General features: G+C 40.3%; 1 protein-coding gene across 1 annotated transcript in view; it reads left to right on the top strand.

Moving 5' to 3' along the window:
- The window catches only part of SHB (SH2 domain containing adaptor protein B), a 60822-nt gene extending 45814 nt beyond the window's left edge, over window positions 1-15008 (top strand). Inside the window, exons 5-6 of the mRNA XM_048291657.1 lie at window positions 3485-3604; window positions 12073-15008. Of these exons, the coding sequence (XP_048147614.1) occupies window positions 3485-3604; window positions 12073-12256 (304 nt within the window). The 3' untranslated portion in view covers window positions 12257-15008. The remainder of the gene's footprint in view (window positions 1-3484; window positions 3605-12072) is intronic.
- Window positions 15009-20042: the final 5034 nt, after the last annotated feature.

The following is a 20042-nucleotide window of genomic DNA, read 5'->3' on the forward strand; positions in this document are numbered from 1 at the left end:
CTGAGAAGCCAGTGGATTCATGCAGTAAAGTGAAGATGATGTGTCTTGAATCCCCGAAGGCAGTCCACTCCAGAAACTGTCATTCTGAGTTAGAGGCAGAATTTCTTTGCACTGGAGAAGGGAGGGCATAATTTAGCATGGATGTGAGTGTGCCCTTTTTGAGAATACTTTGTTTCTTAATGCTAGTGGTATTAAGAGAATTAACAATCCTTTTGCACTTTGAATCCTCAGTAGGAGGGAATCCTCTCCTAATGTTTGAGAGGAGGTAGTTCCAGAAATTGCTTTTCCTTGACAGTCTATTTTTCTAGGCAGTATTTGGAAGCTTAAGTTTGAAACAGATAATAATATCATCTGCATGTTGTCATGTTCCATCTAATCAACCTCAGCCTTTGAACCATCTGCCCATTGACAGATTGCTTATCTTCAGTAGAGGAAGTAGCAACCATTATTGTGAAATCAGTCACTGATATTGTTAGGTAAATGACTAAAAGGCTATAAATTTAACTGTAAATTTGGTCCTCCAATTTGGGCGGTTTCAGCTCGCCAAAGTCACTCCCACCCCCAAATACATTTAAAATAACTGCAGGAAGGTAAGTTTCTGTTACCTAATTTTTGACTCATAAATATGTTGTTGTGTTCATCTGTCTTTTAGTGTAACTACAGTTACATGTAACAACTGAAAAGTGCAGGTCTAGTTTTTCCTTCTTTAACTATTCAAATGCCAGTGACATTAGGTATTTTTGATTCTTATGATGGATCAAACCTAAAATGAATGCACGGTTAACAATAATGTGTCAGAAAGTGGAAGAGTTTACATTTATTGTACCATAGATTATTCATAATAATTCAAATTCCTCAAGCTTTAGTAGTGTGAGACATCTCCACAGGACATGCCAAACCCTTCCTTCTTTTTCTGCAGAAGTGGACTCTGTTTTTGCAGAAAGGAGTACAAGATCTAAAGGAAAGGCAGCACACAAATTGGCAAGTGGATAGGTAGGTTAGGATATTCCCCACACAGGCAGAAATACCAAGGTGTGTTAGTATATCAAGAAAATATTTTTAGTTACTTGTGACTGAGGAATCTGTGACTATGAACTTAGTAACTCATGGACCCAAGGGAATCAAAGTAATTTGTTCTATTTCCTCAATAACAGTGTAAAGAAAAAGTGTGTTCTGCTGTTTCCATTGTCTTACTGAAAGTGAATCCCTCCCAGCCTTATAATCAAGATCTGGTAGTTTCCTGTTTTGCTCTAACTCAGAAACAGAGTAGTGCTTTGCATTATGTAAGCTGTAATAACTTACTATATTTACTGTATAACTGATGCTGCTCTCCTGTCTTCAGTGGAGCTGTGGCCCCTTAGTGGCTGACACCTGACCATTGACAAAGTAAGGGACATCAGGAAGAGCATTCTGTAAACCACAATCAGGGTACTTAAAACTTGGGAGATCCTGATAAGGGTCAAACTGCGATTATGTTGGGATTTTGCTTTCAGGTTTGCATTGTGTGCTTGTGTTTTCCAGGATACTTAGAAGACATTCAGGTTGTTCCATGCTTTTGCACTGGTGTCTTTCACAAGCTGTCATTGCACTTTTTAAAGACCACACAACTGATGTTTGAATCTTTGACCTTTCTTCACAAATGCCTATATGCTGACATTTAAAAAAATAAGCACACCCAGGACCAACAGACCCAATACAGTTGAACAGCAAATCACTCAGGAACTTAAAGTTAATTATCAACACTATGATTGCCACTCTAGGTAGCTGGAACAGGAGCAATCTGAGTGTCCCATTTACATGGGCGTATGACTCACAAGCAATTACACTTCTGGATACTGCTGTTCACTCTCAGCTGTAGCCAAAACAGCTTCCAGACGTCACATCTGAATCAGATGTTCTCTTATCAACTGTTTTACTTTCAACTCTTAAAAGCAGGTGTTTCTTCCTCAAACCAGCCCTGTGTTCTTTTTCCATTTCTCTCTGAATATCAGAGTCCAGGATATCTCCCCGATTTTGGTAACATAGTACTTCACTTTTGTTTAATTTGGCCCTTTGGGGAGAAAAGAAAATAAAGATAATTTTAGCTTAATAGGAATAGTTTTTAAACTCTCCCAAATCCATTTTCTGATTCACACTTGTGTTAGTATTATTCCCTCACACTCAGAAGGCAGTCTAGTTTTTAAATTGCTTATTGAGAAATATCCTTCACCAGTAAATATCTAATGGGACATGAAGAGGAAGACACTGCCTGAAATCATTTGCATCTGTGTCTCCATCTTATTTGTGAAGTGATGAAGCCATCAGGACCTCCCTTTCTAGTCTGTCTTGACTATACAAAGTATAACCTCTTTTTAGTTCCCTCTAATAAAGAGTTTTGTTCTAATCGAGCACACAATGAATTTTTAATTTGAATACCAACTTGTTTTTTTAACACACTCATCAGATTTGACAATGGAGACACCAGCACAAAGTAGTTAAGAGCATGATTTCTGTCAAAGAGATTTATCTGGTCTTTATTCATTTCTCTTTTAGTTGGAGCATCTTTCTTAGAGTAAGAACAAATGGAATAAAACTCTTTTACACAAAGCAAACAACAGTTCCTGGCAAGAACAGACAGAGAGCACTTCTGATGTGTGCATTGGCTTGCTTAGGCAGATGTGGTAGTGTCACACAGCGTTTCAAAGGGCACCTGGCAATTGCAGGGAGGGAGAGATCTTCCTCAGGGACGTGTTTGACCCAGTACAGGGCAAGACACGCTATGTTGCTCTGGAAACTTAGGGGAAGGGTCAAAGTGCTTACTTGTGGAGTCTTGAGATTTTGAAAGCTGATACAGAGCAGCATGTGCTGAGAAGCTTCCTTGTTTGCAGGGGCTAGTTTAATGAAGGACCCACCTCTCCTCTCCCAGTTTCCTTTTTTCCCTGAATTGTTCACACCCACTCCACAGATCCATCAGAGATTTATATAACACTCTGAGTTGCCACAGCTTTGTTTAGGATGTGTCTTTTTGATAGATCTCCACACTTTATCACTCTTCTCCTTTTTCAAAAATTTATTTTAGCAAATCTCTTCCACTGTTAACTGTTCATATTCTCCACATGTGATTTTCTATTTCTTTGGTTTTGTTGTCTTTTTATCTCGTATATTAGTTTAAAAACTGATGTATCCCAGGGATGAAATAGAGCAGATGGATCTACTGTTTGCAAGACAGATTATAATGTGTTGCTCTAAATGGGAATTTCTTACGTAAATGTACACCAGTCTTATTGCGTGGTCTCCTGATCTGAGTTTTTCCCCTCAGCTGACAGGAAATACAAGCCTCCACAATTTATAATAACTTCATCTAGTGCTTTTTATCTGTAACATATTAGAATTTAAAGGTATCCATATGCTATTGATAACAATTCATACCTTAAAAAATTAAGTAGTGAAAGCAGTATGAGTGGGAATATTTGTGTGTGTATTAACCTCTTTGCTTTTTTTCTAGATGGTATCATGGAGCAATCAGTCGGACAGATGCAGAAAACCTGTTACGTTTATGTAAGGAATGTAGTTACCTTGTAAGAAATAGTCAAACAAGCAAGCATGACTATTCCCTTTCACTGAAGTAAGTACTTGTTAGTAAAACATGGTGAATGTATTTTTAAGCCCTAACTTCTCTGGGGCAAGATGAGAAAATTATCCTGTTTATTGCTGCACTGGTTTAGCTCTGAAGGGGTCCCAGAGAGTTTGGGACTGTCAGCCTGCATGATGTACAGTTACAGTCACTGAATTAGTACCTTCCTGCCTGGGGATGTTAAGAGATTTTTAGTTTTCATTTGGTGTCCACTTAACTAAATAAACTTGGATTAATTTTTTTTCTGGTTCTAATTTGAAATGCTCCTGCTGCTTCTGCTTTAGGCTGAATAAGGAGCTGTATTGTTTGGGGATTTTACTCCTTTTGTTTTGTGTGCTTTACTGGAGCAAAGCCGTACAAAGTAAAGTTCTTTAAAGTAAAAAGCCCCGGATTGAGGATGAAAGATCTACAGAATTAGGAAATGAGCAGTGTTCCAGTCTTACTGCTGCTCTGAATTTGCTTTTTCTAGCTTAGGCTGAGCTGGGTATGTTACAGATGTTGTCTTCAAAATATCATAAAATTGAGTCATAGAACATTTGGGGATGGAAGGGATAATCAAAGACCATCTAACCCAGCTCTCCTGCCCATGACAGGACCATGAGTGCACTTCATTTTCTAGCTGAGGAAGATTGTCAGGATTTTCTGTGCAGGAGAAAAAGAAGCCCCTTGAGCTTGGTATAGGATGTACAGGTGCAAAGAAAAATGTTTCCTTTCTTTCCTTCTTGCAGGATAGGGTCTGATGTGGAACCTAACCTTCCAAGTAGGTCTGGGACACAGGCCAACTTGCCCTTTTCACTAGCATTGCTCCTGCCAGTTTGGCTTTTATGCCGTTTTTTCACAAGTCTGTTCTGGAGATACATTTTGCTGCTGGGAATGATGGTGATACCTGGTGGTAACAAGCAGTTTTATAAACAGCACCAAAGCTGATCCTTCTTTTCACATTCGTAGGTTCATTAGAAACATAGGCCCACATCTACTCTACCTTGGTTGGTCTTATAGTCTAAACAGTACATTTCAGACTGGTATTATATCCCCAGTTTGGGTTGAGAGAAAGTGCATCTGTTAAACTAGTTTAAGATTCCGTTCTAGGACTTGAGAAGAAAAATATTTTGTAGGATATTTTAAGTCATTATTCCTTTGCTATTATTTTGGGGATCTCTCTGTAATACAGAGGTTTGCCTTGAGCTGGAACACATCTGCTTTAGAATTGTGGTTCAGTTCCTGTTGTCTCTTGTCATTTGATTTGTGTATTTGCCAATATAGATGTCCTCTAGATATTTTCAAACATTGAAGCATTAATGGCACAGTCTTTGCAATAAATTTTCCCTCAGGTTTAGATTTTCCCTTAAATTTAGAGTCTTGGACTATGACCTTGTTTTTAAAGTATTTAACTTAATTCTTGCATCAGCCCAGTGAATTTTGTTACTCAACCAGAGCACAACTTCCAGAGGAAAAGGTGACAGTTAAATTTATATTTTGCTATTTTGGACCGCTGAGTTCACACGTTTTGTATCCTTTTGTAGTCTCTTTGCATGGAACTACAAGGTTCGCTGTTGTCTGTTAGGTGTGTTTATGCTCCTCAGGGACCTTTACTACCATGTGTGAGTCAGCATTTTTTTTTCAGGTAAATGTTTCACTTCTGCTGCAGGGAAAAAGAATCACACCCTGATTTTGTACTGAGATTAAGTAACAGTGATTTAAAATCTATTCTTCAGTTTCATGTGACAAGCTTTTTCTAAAAACAAAATGGAAAGCAAAAAACAAAACCAAACCACTTCACTCTGGTTTTTGAGTTTTCTTTTCTCTAGTAACAAAATATTGTTTCCCAAAACACATCAATGAGAATCTACCCAAATATTACCTGTATTTAAAAAGTGAAAAGATGGTAGAACTTGCTTATTTTCATTTAAAATAACTGAATATTGCACTATGGAGACATCTCTGAGGACCATATTTTTCCAATAGCAGGAAACCTTTTTGTGTTCTGTGGATATGAGAGGGCCAGACAGGCTTAACTTGCATGCGGAATTTGTGTGAGATATTTGTCTGATTTAAATTCCAAAAATTTTCATTCCAAATATAATGAAATGAGCTTGAAAATAGCTTCATTGCTAAATTAAAGTGCATGTGTGTATAGAACAGTTATTGAGGTAGTTTAAGTTGCTCATATCAATGCCTGTCACTTTGAGATGGTGTAGTTTACCCAGTGAAATTTAATTGCATGTGGATTAGCTATCTCTGGGGGCATCAAAGAAGGTCTTACTGAAGTACACATTTATGTTGCTTATCTCAGTTAGAAACAAGGAATTGTTATTGTTGGTGACAAGTGTTTGAAGCTAAAAGCATCTTTCTATGGATTGTGATCTAAAGAGCTAAGCCTCCTCGTCAGCACTGTTTAAATTCTCCACAGCAGAAGAGGGAAGGAGTATGATCTACCTTCCCAGAACAAAATGATCCCAAAGGCATGAGGGGCAGCTGTACATTCTCTTGAATCTCCTCTCAGCCCTGGATTGTTCCCTGTGTTTCCTCTTCTCTATATTCCTTCAGGATTGTAGATATTTGGCTCACTCATACCCACCCACTCTTTCCTTAAACCCAGTTATAATTGCACAAGGCTGGGTAAAAATTGGAGATCCATACTCCTGGTAACTGTGCTGTGACCAGGAATTCCTGGCTGCTATTGAAATGCCTAGTTTCAAAATCATTGTCTGAGACCTGTTCTTTACTAACAAGCAGACTGGTGAAAAAGGTAGAAGTAGATGTGCTAATTAAAGAGGGAGAGCCATTTCTTACTTGTAAATGTTTTAGGTGTTCAGCAATTACTTCAGTGCACATCAAGCTCACCAGAGATGCCTTCCTGATGTAACCAAGGAACAGGATCTTAGGATAGGGTTGTCATCTTTCAGTCTTGCTCAGTGAAGACCAGGCATCAACTGAGCTCTACTAGCTAAACCTTTCAGTTGGGATTTCCCCTTCCCAAGGCTCTTGCAGCAGTGTGCACCCTGCCCACACCACTTCATCTCCTGATTCGCATTTCAGTTTCGGGAAGTGACTGTTCTTATTTTTAGATTAGGATTATCTCACAAGTTAACTAAATGTGCGGTCTGTGAGTAAAAACAGTAACAGGCATTACTTTCTGTTCTGTCAGATAGTTCCTGCACAATCATAGCCACTGGAAGTACAGAGCTGAGTTCAGAGAGGGTGGTGCCTATTGACATCCTGATCTTGTGGACTAATAAACAGGCATGTGGTTTCCCGGAATAGCAAAGGAAACTGCAAGCTATGTTTTTTTTGTCATCACAGTCTGTAGAAGTGGTCCTGATTTCCAAAGCTGAGTATATAAACTTTGGGTAGTTCTGGGGTTTGGATGAATGCTGGACTTGCACCTTTCTGCTGATTTTTGTTCTTGGAAGTAACCCTTGTCATATTGTAAAGATTACAAGTTTCTTCCTGTCAGCATAATTTACAAAGAGGTAGTGGCATTTTTGATGTCTCTAAATTAGCAATTGAATAAAAATATGTAAAAGTGTATTACTAGTCTGCTGCTAGCCTAAACCATAATGGGTCCCGGCTGTTAGCAGAAAGCACGGATTCTGTCACTTCTACAGAAAATCCAGCAAGCTAAACATTCTCACTACCTTCAAAGCAGTAGATGGGAACTGGTTATAGAGAATGGAGCCTGGACTCAGTAGTGATCTTCACACATTGGGTGTGAATGAACACTTCTAGACCTTGTTTGTAGGGGAAGAAACATTGTTTATTTTATCGTGGAGACAGTGTCTGTCAGGTGTAGAATGACAGTGTTGTGTATAATGTGCTTGAAAAAGAAAAACTGAAACAGGAAAACCAGTTCATAGGCCAGCCTCTGAATGTCTCCAGTAAATGATTTTTTCAATTTTTTACTTTTTTGTCTGAGGTTAAGTAGTGGTTTTTATTTTTCAGAAGAGGTTTTATTTTCTTTTCTTGTTGTTATACATTGACATGAAACATTATAGGTTTTGTTCAAAGTAACAGCATGTTAATATAAGTTAAAATTATGGAATGTAGATCAACCCAATTGGAAAAGCATTTCTGGATGGAAAAAGAGCACAACATGTATTTCCTACATTGCTAGATTTTTTTTTCTGATGTTACTAAAAAGCTGTTACTTTTTTCCTTGTGCAAGTGACATTTCATCAAAATGAATGCAGAAAATCTGTTGTGACAAAACAGTGCTTTCTTCTGCAAAAATAGTATTCAGAAGACTTGGCCAAACTTTGATTGTGAACACTGAATGAGGTTTCAAAGCCATTAATATTCCCTGGAAAAAAAAATACTAGGTTTAATATCTAATTAATATTTATTAAACCTTCTTTTATCACACTTCATGTGTAAGATCAAAAAAACACATTCCGATCAACTGTCTGCCCAATTCCTTTCCCATCCTCACTGGGTTTTGAAGACTGAAAGAAAATATGAGGGGAAACTGTAATTCAAAGTGTCTTGGTGTTGTGGTTGTGTTGCCAAACATTTTAAACAAGGTGTGACTGACTATTAGTCATGTATCAAGAATTGTGTCTGTGTAAACATCTGTGCTTAGGAGTTCCAAAGAACTTTGATGAAAGGATTAGCAATTAGCAATTTTCTTCTGTATTTGAAACTCATGGGAATGGTTCCAAAAAGGAAAGAAAGGATAGAATATTGTCTCTAGTAGCACTGTTTTCCCTCAATTGAATGAAGATGTGGGGAAGAGTTATTTCAGCTCTTGAAAAACCACCATGACATGCAGAATTCACATTGTAACAGTATCACATGCCTTAGTTCTGGTCCCAACACCTTCTCTTGCAAAATGTGTATGTCTTACCTCTTCAAGGCACTGGCTTTCATCAGTGCTCACATATGTGAATTTGGGATCACTGTTTTGGTTCTTTTCTTTGAAACCCTTGCGCCTGGCAGGTTCCAATAGTTATTGCTGTTGAAAGAGCTGAAAAACAGGCATTCCAAAACCAGGACTGCTCAGTCAGGCACTTGTTCAGGTAGACTCCAAAAGTGCTTCAAAAACTAAGCAGAAACTTATTTACAACCACTTCAACCATGAAGCTTTTTTCCCCATCATTACCATGAAATTTCAGTCATTTCTTTTCATACTAAATTCGGAGCTTAGATTGAAAGAGTTTGGAGGAGAGGAAGAGCGAGTATGACTTCCAGGTTCCTTTTTGACATGGTCTCTGTAATTCTAGTCACTGGGCTAGCAGCAATAATGCTGTTAATCAAGTGCAGATGCATTCTGCCCTTACCTGTTTCTAAAGGCACTGATTCTCTGAGTCCAGGCATACCAGAAGAGGGGAGACTGTGAGACAGATTTCAAGGACAAATAGAGAAGATGAGACCAGCACAGAAGGATCCTTGGAATAGATGTGAATAGTTTCACAGAATAGTTTACAGTTGAATTTGTTTAATTCAAGGGCATGATTTCAAGGTGCTAAGTTGACTCTCTTCCTACTTAATTTGTTCTACATTATAGAAGATGAGAATTGTCTGGTTTGTTATGTTTACTTGCTACCAGTGACAGTTCATTTGAAACATAAAGACGGCAGAAAGGGAGTGAAGGAGAAAAATATTTGAAAACATAATCTTTGCTTTCATCTACCAGTAAGCCTGAAATAGGGCTCAGTTTAAAGAGTTCTGGACACCCAGAAAAGTAGCCAGGATAGAAATCAGGTCTATCCAATGTGATATTGGCTGCAAACACTAGCAGTAAGTAAAACCAGTTCATTAACTTAAGGTTTTTGCCTCTCTGTTCTACTCCTTTATGAACAGAAAATTTGTGTGTGAGACACTGCAAAGCTTTGAAGACAGTTTCACACACCTTCCAGTTACCTAGAGAGATCTAATCTTGAATGGACCTCTGGAGGAGTCTAGTCCAATCCCCTGCTCCAAGCAGTACATACTTACCAGGTTGCTGAATGCTTTGGAAACTTGTGCGGATGAAACCCTCCTGACCTGCCTGATCCTGGTCCCTGGGCTCTAGCACTCTTGTGAGGAAGAAGCCCCTATGTCCAGTGGGAACTCCCTTGCAGCCTGTGCTTGTTGACTGAGAAACTTCTGTTTTCTCTCTAACTCTCCCTTTTAAGCAGTTGGGTGATTGCAACCTGACACCCTCCATTTCACCTTTTCTCCTCCTGGAGACTAAACAGACACAATTCTCTCAAGTCCATCCTCGTACATCGTGTACTCCCGCTCCCAGACCACATGTAGTGGTCCTGCTCTGGATATGCTCCAGTATTGACACCTCTTATTACAGGACACCCCTCTCACCAGTTACAGATGCAGCCTCCCAAGTGCTCTGTAGAAGTAGTAGTCACTCTCTTCCAGCAGCTGGCTGCACTTTGCTATGCAGCCCGGGCTGCAGTAGGCCTTCATGGGCAGTCCTTTGAATCATTCTCCTTCCCACCATGTGTCCTCCCTACCATAGTTCCTTTTCTGGCCCATTGTGCCCCAGCTTGCACTGCTGCTTAGGTTTGTTCCATCCCAAGGGCAGAAGCTGTAGATTTGCTTGGGCTACATTCCATTAGCCTGCTATTCATGACTTCTAGCTCACATTCTTTTCCCTCACCTTCAGTGTGACCTTCCAGAAGGCTCAGCTGTCATGATATAGTAGAGATTCTTTTTGTGTAAGCTCAATGACTATGTGCTACTGAAACCTGAGTACATACATAGGGCCTTTTTGGGGAAGCAACAGCTGTCTGTCATGAATACATGGCTTGTAGCAGTTAGTTCCTACTGTGTGCGTTGTCTTTCTGTTCTAAAAAGGGCTTGTGTCTTTTCCTTTTCTTCACTAAAGTGCACTTAACAGATTGTTCTCCAAACCTTGCTGTACTTCTGAAATTAGCATGCACCTTAATTTATCTGCACACTTTCAAGGCATGTTGTGGCAAAGTAGATTCATAGTGAACTGAAGAAAGAGAGCAATACATCTGTCCTCATAAGTATTTAAAGATGTCGCTCTTATTTAAGGGAAATAATTTAGAGATTAATTATGACTTGAAAGATATATTTTCCCACTAAGAAATTGATCTTTAAAGCAAGATTTTAAGCATGTAGAGCCATAATTACAGTGCCTGCAGTGGTTTCTGCCCACCAGAAAGGTTCTCTTCATCAGAGAATTGTTGAATACATCTGAAAGACATGAGCTTGATTATGATACAGACACTTACAAAGGGAATGCTGCACCTGCCAGCTAGAATATGGCAGATTTTAGAGAAGCTGGTTTTAACATAATTTGTTTTCCTGCTGCAGCTTTCTGTGTCATCTTGAATTGGGTTTCTTTGCTGACACAGACCAGCGCTTTAACGCTATTGTCTCTGCCCCTGGACACACCTAGAAGATGCAATGGCTTGGAGCCAGAAGGTTAGGGATTGGGACATCAAGCAAGCTGTAAAAACCTTCTAAGCCTCATTTAACATCTTCACATGTAGGAGCTGTTCTTTGCGCTTGTGTTGTCCTAGCTGAACTCTACACTTTTTAAGTAGCCTATAATGTTATGTTAAGACAGCAGACACTGAAGGGTCACTTTTGGGAAGAGCTGAGGCCAGCTTTACCTCTGGTGCTGTATGGCAGTGTGGGTGCTACCCATGAGAATGGCATGATGTTGGACAGGCTGCTTTGCCAAGAGCAGGCAGGTCAGTTCCATGACACTCTTCTCCTGCCTGTGTAATCACGAGCCTTCTCTCAAAGAGGCAGTGTATTGTGCAGACCGGTCAGAATGCTTCTGCTGTGGAAGTCACACTGTGCATTCTGCCTGCAAAAAGACCACAGGATAGCAGCCCTTGCTCATTATAGTGCTCAGTATAGTGCAGTATTATACCATGAACCTTGGGAACATGCTCATCTGGAGAAGTTTTCCCACCTGAAGCCACCAGATTACACAGAAATATGTTCTGGACGTTTACTGCCAGGGTGGCATGGTAAGGTCTGTTCTGAGGCATCCACAGGGTAGAACAGGACATCTTGCCTAGCTGAGCAAGGTTTATGGCCCACTCATGCCTGTGAAGGGACCCTAAGGCCTCTGACAGGCCAGCACCACAAATATCTTTGGGTCCAGAAGTAATGACTTGCTATAATGAAAACTAAGTGTTCATAGGAAAATATTGAAGGGGCCGGAGGGAGGGGCCATGGGAAGGAAATGGATTGTCCTCTGGCACACCTCGGGATTACCTTCTGAGTGAGACAGCCTTGCACGTGGATCCAGGCAGCACAGGTGCTGAAAACAAAATACTACCGTAGGCTGCCTTTGTGGTGGACTGTCCATGGGTTTGCAACTAGCAGTCACTCTGTCAAATCTGGCCACTGTCTCAGGCTGTCACCCAGCAACTACTGGCATTTTGTTCTGCATTCCCCTCCATGAGGAGAGCCTGTTACGGTGCTGCACTCCTCCTCTCTATGCACAAGCATGAACTTACACTTTGCTTTCCTTGCAGGAGCAGTCAAGGTTTTATGCATATGAAGCTGATGAAAACCAAAGAGAAATACATCCTGGGTCAGAACAGCCCTCCCTTCGACAGTGTTCCTGAAGTCATCCACTACTACACCACAAAAAAGTTGCCTATCAAAGGAGCAGAACACTTGTCCTTGCTCTACCCCGTGGCTGTACGGACTCTCTAACAACCTGGTCTCACCCCTTCCTGTGGATGGGAGGTGAGAGATAAGCTGGGTTGCACAAAATTCGTTGCCAGAATTCAGAGCTTGAGTCTATGATGGGGAGAGGCAGCCTTTAGTCTTGTGAATGTGGGCTCTCTGCAGAGTTGTCTGTGGGACTGTGTGTGTGATAGACTTGTGCTGCAGCATGCCTCTAGAACTGTATTGCTGCGTAAGAGAAAGAACACTTATTTTAGTGCAAGGAGAGCAGATAACCTTCCCAGACCTTCTATGTGAATGAAAGTGCTTCCCAACAAAAGTTCTTCCTTCATGTTTTGAGAAGAACCAACAAGTTCTTCTCAGCAGTAAAAAACCAACAACTTTTATTCTCTTGCTACCCTGAGAAACTTCTCCAGGAGAAAGAGTAACCTTACTCTGAGGGACCCTAGGGTGTTCTTGATAGACCTGAGAAGGAGCTGCTTAACAGGCAAGTCTCTAGCTCTGGTCACATAGCTTGATGGGTTTGGGATTTTTTAATGCAGTTTCTCAGGGTAGTCAAATATTGAACTTCTGTTAGACACACAAACTTAAAATAATTTTGTGAGAGTGAATCACGGTCAATTACTTACAAATAGGGGATGTAATTAAACAGTAGTTTGTTATATATTTTTATCCTTTTTTGGTACAATAATCTCTTAATGTTTACTGTCTTCATTTGCAAGTTTCATTTGTAGGTACAGGCAGCTAATTCTGTTTGGGGCAGTTACACCATGATGTTTTAAGTAGTTAGGATAAGTAATTTTGATATGTGGGTTAGTATTTATGCATGAGGGTGTTCAAAGGCTTTTATAAAGCTTTAATAGGCAAAATCTTCACTTGCTCATTCATCTGGATCAAACAGCTGTCCTACTGATGTAGCAGGCTAGCATGTGTGTCACACTGCCTTTCCACAAGATGGCTTTTGCAGCTGTGAGAACTGTGGTATATAGCAGAGCAGAATTTGTTTTTCACGTCTGCCAAGGCATTCTTAAAGCACAGCCCCGTTGGCACATACCTTCTGGCCAGTGTTCTTTTTCACCATGAGCAGAAGCCTGCCTCCTGCTGTGTATTTCAGTCACTGACAGCCAGAAGCACTGTAGAAGCCGTTCTGTATCTTAGTCCTGCCAACTCAGTGCCCATCCATTTGGGACATATTTTCTAAATGCTCTGTGTGCTCATTCAGTGAGGTAAGTGAAAAGTTATAATTGTACACAGGCTGGAACTGGGGAATCTATAGCCTTATAGTCCTCGTGTTGTGCCATCTCCCACATATGTCTAGAATGTTGTGCATTAACCCATCAGCTGGTATAGTAGCAAACTGGTTTTATGCAGGTTATGTATTTTACAGACAGCAATAGGACTGTGAAATTGTGTGCTATTTAATTCAGCTTTCTTAGCTACTACTATTTTTTTATGTATGCTTAGAAAGAAGTGCAGATCTGAAAATTGTAATGGAATAACCACTTACTGCCTGTAAAAGTAGTGCTTCATTGTATTGTCTACTCTGATAAGAACCTCAAGGATGACCCATATACTGTCACTGGTGCTAAATATTCTGTTTCTTTTTAAGCCTGCCTTATCCTTTATATGACATCCAATGCAGATTGAACAGAAGTGGATCATATGTATGTGAAGAGCCCAGTGTCATTCTGTGCAGCAACGGTAGCGGGTCAAACTGTCTCTGTCTCACCCAGAATCGGAAGCTGTGTTGCAATAGGTTTTCCAGTTTTCCGAGAAGGGTGGCACAGTGGAGGACAAAGAGACAACATTCCTCTCCAAGTGAAAACAACCATCCCCTTTTTCATGTACTCACCTACCTGTTTTTTTATTTCCCTAAAGTCTTTGCATAACTCTTTACTCTCTTAACATCACCCAACTGACAAGAGCATACAGGCACTTTTAAATTAGTATATTCTCTCACCAGAGTAGGAGTTTATGAAGGTGGCAGAGCTCACACAGATTAGGAATCAGGTGATATCTGCTCTGTCTGAATCTTGGCCTTTGCGGGTTCAAGCGACATTGTCATGCTCTTTGGGACAGAAATATGTCATGTTTCTTCTTTTGCATGTTGAATCTGGCATGGTTGCTGTTCCATGGCCTGTTTTTCTTCTTTAAAGGAAAAAAAATGTATGCCTCTACTCTGTCTAACAGCAATTACCAGTAGAAACCAACAGCAGCATCATTAACCAAGGCCTTGTCTGGCTTCCTTAAGCACTTTGTCTTTAATTCATGGGGATAACTATTGTACCAGACCTTTTTTGTCATGGGTCTGATCAAAAGTCAGATGAAGCCAGCAAGTGCCATTTTATTGCTGTCTGCAGATTTTGGGTTGGGATTCATTGCTTCATACAGATCATGGGAATATGCATCATACAAATGTGTATACAGCTTATTACAGCTTCAAGGATCAGATCAAGGTTCTTGGTTCAGCAAGAGGAAATCATCTCAGAAAGTATTGGTTGTCCATGGGAAGGTTTTTTTATTATTTTTCTAAAAGACTTTTAGAAAGTATTCAGTAATTGCAGAATAAATAAAACCAGGATTTTGTTTGCACTGTAATGTTGTCTTTGTTTATTTAAGTGATTGTATGATATTTTTCCAGTGAAGGAATATTCTTCCCAGATTTTTTAATGTACAGTGAAAATGCAGTGTGTTAACAGTGTGTAGTATTGCGTATAGGTGGAAGATCTTGTAGTGATCATGCCTATATAGCACATTAAAAGTTTATTTTAAAAAGAAATATAAACCTCTCCCTTTTCTTCCTCTGATTGTCCTTGTGTACTCAGATTGTCATAAACAGCTAATAATTGAAGCAGCCTTTTAGAACAACTTGTGTTTCTTTGTCTTAACTGTGTTGTGAAAGTAATCATTTGGTTATAATTTGGAGTCTGGAAAATCATATGTCTCAGTTCTACCCTGACTAATTCTCTTGATCATGTGCACCTTTACAAGGGCTGACATGGGTACATGTGTGAATGATATTGCTGGTGATGTCCAAGGAATCCAGTTTTTGCTGCTCACAGCATAACTCTGGTGAGTCACTTTTTGCAGACTTTATAAGAGGTGTTAATTAGGCTTCTATTTTGATGAGTATTTCACAGCATGAGGAAAGCTGTGAACATCTGTATGATGTGTAGGAGAGCTTTAGTGGCCGAGATTGCATTTCACAGCTCCTTCCATAATTGGAAAAATAATTTAGGTTTGTGGAAGTACAGTCATCACCATGGTTTCTGTACTTGTTAACAGATTATTCTCTTACTTTGAAATTAAGTCTTCAGAGGCAGGATGCAAATTGCAGGGCTGTCTTGAGTGCCAAGGTACAAAACAGTCATGTTCAGCTTCTCAAAGAACATGGCCTGGATCTGTACTCTGAAGAAAACTGGTTACTGCTTGGAGGATGACACATTTGTATGCTTCTCCTCACCGTCCCAAAGGGTTTTGCATTTTATCTTGATGTCATGGCTCAAGCTGGCCACAAACACCCTGTGGCAATGTTGGTGGAGTCTACAAATGACATCTTTTAACCAGGCTCTGATTCCATTTTGACACTGCTACACTGCTAAGCTATACCCTGGTGGACTCGGTCCTCTGCTGCTGTAAGTTACTCATACTCTCCTCAGGTCGTACCTCAAGTGGTGCCTGAGCAGAACAAGCAAGGTCTTAACAGAAGTTCAAATAAACAAAGACATCACCCCACACACTACTCTACTATCTCCCTGTAGAGGGGGTAAAACAAAACAAAGATGAAACAGAACTGTCTGTACTCCTGGTCTCAGCAAGGGGTGAAGGAAATAATGGGATTCAACTGGTTATCGTACATTTTTTTTAATGACCTGCAATGAGCCCACATAAAATACTGCATATTGCTTTCTTTTATTACATATTTCTGGAGTCCCCAGTAAGAAGGTAATCACAGAAAAGTAAGTAAGGAAATAACAGCAGCCGAACAAAGCTGTTGATCTGAAATGAAGCCAGTAGAAGCCCTACTGAAAAAAAAATGTTCATATGTTGCAAGGGATGAACAATCCAATTTTCTGCAGCTTGTGATTACCTGTCTTGAGCCTTGAGCTTTCTCTGAGAACCAGGTATGCACAGTCTAGAGATGCTGTGGCGACTTCAGTGCTCTGCACCTTGTATTTAGTTCAGTGATAAGATTAGACCAAACCTTGCCTTTGCTTTCAGGGTCCCTGAATTGCATTTATTGCTGATGACAATTCCAAGACAAAAGCTTGGTGAAGGTTGTTGGCAAGTTGATTATATTAACCCATTCCCCAAGTCTGCCTCCAAGAAACAATGGTTCTAACTACAGTAGAAATATCAACAGCATGGTTGGAAATCTACTGAGTTTCATAAGCCATGGGGATGACTGAAACATGATGATTATATGAAATTAATATATAGAAAGAGTTACAGGACTGTTTATAGAATAAGGGCTAGATTGTGTCAGGTGGTATGGCTGGGCCTGGCTGAAATTTAGTATGAAAGAATAGAGAAGAATAAGGGAACGGTTTACAGGTAAGCAGCTTGTTAACTGCTATGAGAGTTGTAAAAGTGTCATGGAGAAAGTGTGGAGATGCTTTCAGAAAGGGCAGACTGTGAATGCCAGTGAGGCAAGAGCCAAGTGTGAGACACAGAATTTGAGTAAGTCTGTCAGGAATTGGGCATTCTCTACCAGTCTGTAGCAGATATTGTCCAGGGTCCCTCAAGAGAGACACAGAAGAGACCTGCAAGAGGTAACCCAGTTGAAGAGATTATGAGGAAAGACTAAAGAAACTTGATGAGCATCCAGAGAGACTGAGAAGAGAGCTTAAACAAAACCCTGGGGAGGAAAAGGGGAGAATTCATTAATATCTTGGGAGAAACGCAGGGGACCCTACATCCTTAGAGACTACACACAGTAAGGCTGGAACTGCTACACTGACCCTTCTGACTTCTCTCTCAGACTGTGTGGTCTCCCACATAGGACAAAGAAGTTACATTAGGAGCCACTACACTGATCAAACCAACTTTTCTTCTGAGACTGTTCTGTGGAACAGGAAGGTCATGTTGCTCATGGTTGGCATCACACGCTCATCCATGTCTAAAACGTTTTTGGATCTGGCTGCATTTAGACTCTGCACTTTTGGTCTGGTCTTTAATTGCAAAAACCAGCCCTGCACTCCCTATTTTCTTATTAATTAATTATTGTTCATTATTTTCAAATACAAACTTATGTGATACAATTGCATTACATTATTATAATAAAAGGATTCCAGTTAGTAACTTTGTAGGGCCAGGATGGACCATGGTTTCAACCTATTACCAGTTCTGTAAAAATAAGGGCCATGTAAACAATGTCTTTGATTTTTGCTGTTCGTTCATAATCTCCTTTCTGCACAAATGTAGTAAACTTTCCTCTGAAATTGTCTTATTATTTACCTCCAGTAATTAGATCCATTTATAGAGAGGACAGCCTCTAAGATCTTGTCATCTGTCTGCTGTGTCTACACATTAAGACTATTTTTATTTCCATATAAACATGTCAACATAGAATCATTTAGGTGATCAAATCCAACATTTAACCTTATGCTTCAAATCAACCACTAAACCATGTACCCTTGGGAGGATCCCATTTGCCCCCATAGACCTGTGTGTGTCTAAGTGGTGTATCAATTGCTAATTTTTTTCCTTGGATTATCAGGCCATCATTCTGTTCCCCATCTATGTCTTCTAGCTCACCAGATGTATTGATAGAAACATTTTGCTGGCTACTGCAGTAGCCAAATTAAGTTCTAGGTGGGCTTTGGCTCTTTAAATTTTCTCTCCATACAAACTTGCATCTTGGTAGTCTTGGTAGTCTTCCTGAGTGGAGTTCCACTTCTTCCAAAGGTCATAAACTCTTTTCTTTACGGAGTCACAGGCAAAACTCTCTTGTTCAGACTGGTTTTCTTCCCCCCAACCCCCCCACCCACTGCCTCCAGCACTTGTCTTTTGGCATACAGGGATGGTACTTCTGCACAGAATCACAGAATCATTTAGGCTGGGAAAGACCTCTGGACTATCGAGTCCAATCTTTGGTTGATCACCACTTTGTCAGCTAGGTCATGCTATGTCCAGTCCTTTCTTGAACACCTGCAGGGATGGTGACTTCACCACTTCCCTGGGCAGCCCTTGCTCATTTTTAACAATCCTTTCCATCAAGACATTCCTCCTGATATCCAACTCATCCTGTCACTAATTGCCTGGGAGAGGAGGCCAACCCCCAGTTAGCTACGACCTTCTCTCAGGGAGTTTTAGAGCAGGAAGGTCACCCCTGAGCCTCCTTTTCTTCAGACTAAACAAACTCCAGGTCCCTCAGCTTCTCCTAATAGGACTTATCCTCTAGACCTTTCACCAACTTCACTGCCCTTCTCTGGACTCACCCCAGCACCTCAATACCTTCTTTGAAGTGCCTCCAAAGAGACTCTCTCAACTGGGCCAATGTTTTCTCTATGGAAGTCCAAGCTAGTAGTTCTCCTTACCACATTCCTTAATTCTCTGAAACTCAAAAACTCTATCATTTCATGATTACTACAGCCCAGACATCCTCCAGCCATTAGCTGCACCAGTTTTACAGCTATTAAGGCTATTCTTCACCTCTGTTAAACAAAAAAACCAGCCCCTTCCCTTACTTATCTTTTTTGCTGTCACCATGTGACTGCTGGAATAATTCTGATTTCAAGGTGTTGAGTATTGGCTGAGTTAAAGAGTTTGAGTTGCAGAGTCCAGGGTCTGCTCTGTCACTAACAGGAGCTCTTGTGAGGAAAACTAAAGGTGAGAGTGTGTCCCCCTTGCACTTGGAAGCTGCTTTTACGCTCAGACTTTACTGCTGACCCCTACCTGTGCTACTCTGTAGTATCTTCACTAAGGTAACTCATTGCCTTGTATCTCCTTGACTCTGCCCTAATCCTGACACATCACCTTGGTTTTCAGGCTTAGCCTCAGACTTTCTATGTCCCTATGCACCTGCTATTTTACTACTGGATTGAGATTGGCTTGCTGGCTCAGAATCATGTCTGAAAATACAAACAAAGAGATAAACAAAAAATAACTCTGCATCCTGTTCCATTTGTAGGTTTAGTTTCTATAGAAGTTATGTGAAAATGGAGCTTGACAGCAAGAGATATTATTCTGGGATGGCCAAAGCTGCTGAACTGCTCTGATTTTTACCCATTGAGGCGCTGAGTGCTTGCATGTGCATCTACCCTTCAGTTTTTATGTCTTCCATTTACAGCTGTGGCCACCCAGTGGCTGGAGAAGGAGGCTGGTTCGTGGGCAAAACAGAATTGTCTTGCTTTTAAAAAAATGACATGTTAACCAAACCCAGAGCATTTATAGTGGGGACTATTACAATTTCTTAAAGTTTTTTTCTTTCATCTATGCTAAATCCTAGCTTAATGTTCATCATATCATTATTTTTCTCCACATTAAATTTTCTTGTTATTGAATCCCAGAATTTTGGTTATTTCAACAACAGCAATGAAAATTGCAGTTGTCTTTGGCTTGCTTCTGCTCATTTCACTTTTTATATTTGTCTCTCCAGATGCGTTTCTTCTTTCCTTCCTTCATCTTAATCTCCCATTCCTCCTCCTTTTGCCTACCTACTTGAAAAGCTGAAATCTATCTGTCAAGTATTTTGGTTTGAGTCTTGGAAAATTTAAAAAAATTATGAACATTTTTATGCAAACTGAAATTTTGTGGCCACTCCCAGCATATTTGGTCCTGATGCAGCCAGTCAGTGCAGTCCTCAGGACCC

This window comes from Corvus hawaiiensis, chromosome Z (genome assembly GCF_020740725.1).
Source record: "Corvus hawaiiensis isolate bCorHaw1 chromosome Z, bCorHaw1.pri.cur, whole genome shotgun sequence".
Lineage (NCBI taxonomy): Eukaryota > Metazoa > Chordata > Aves > Passeriformes > Corvidae > Corvus > Corvus hawaiiensis.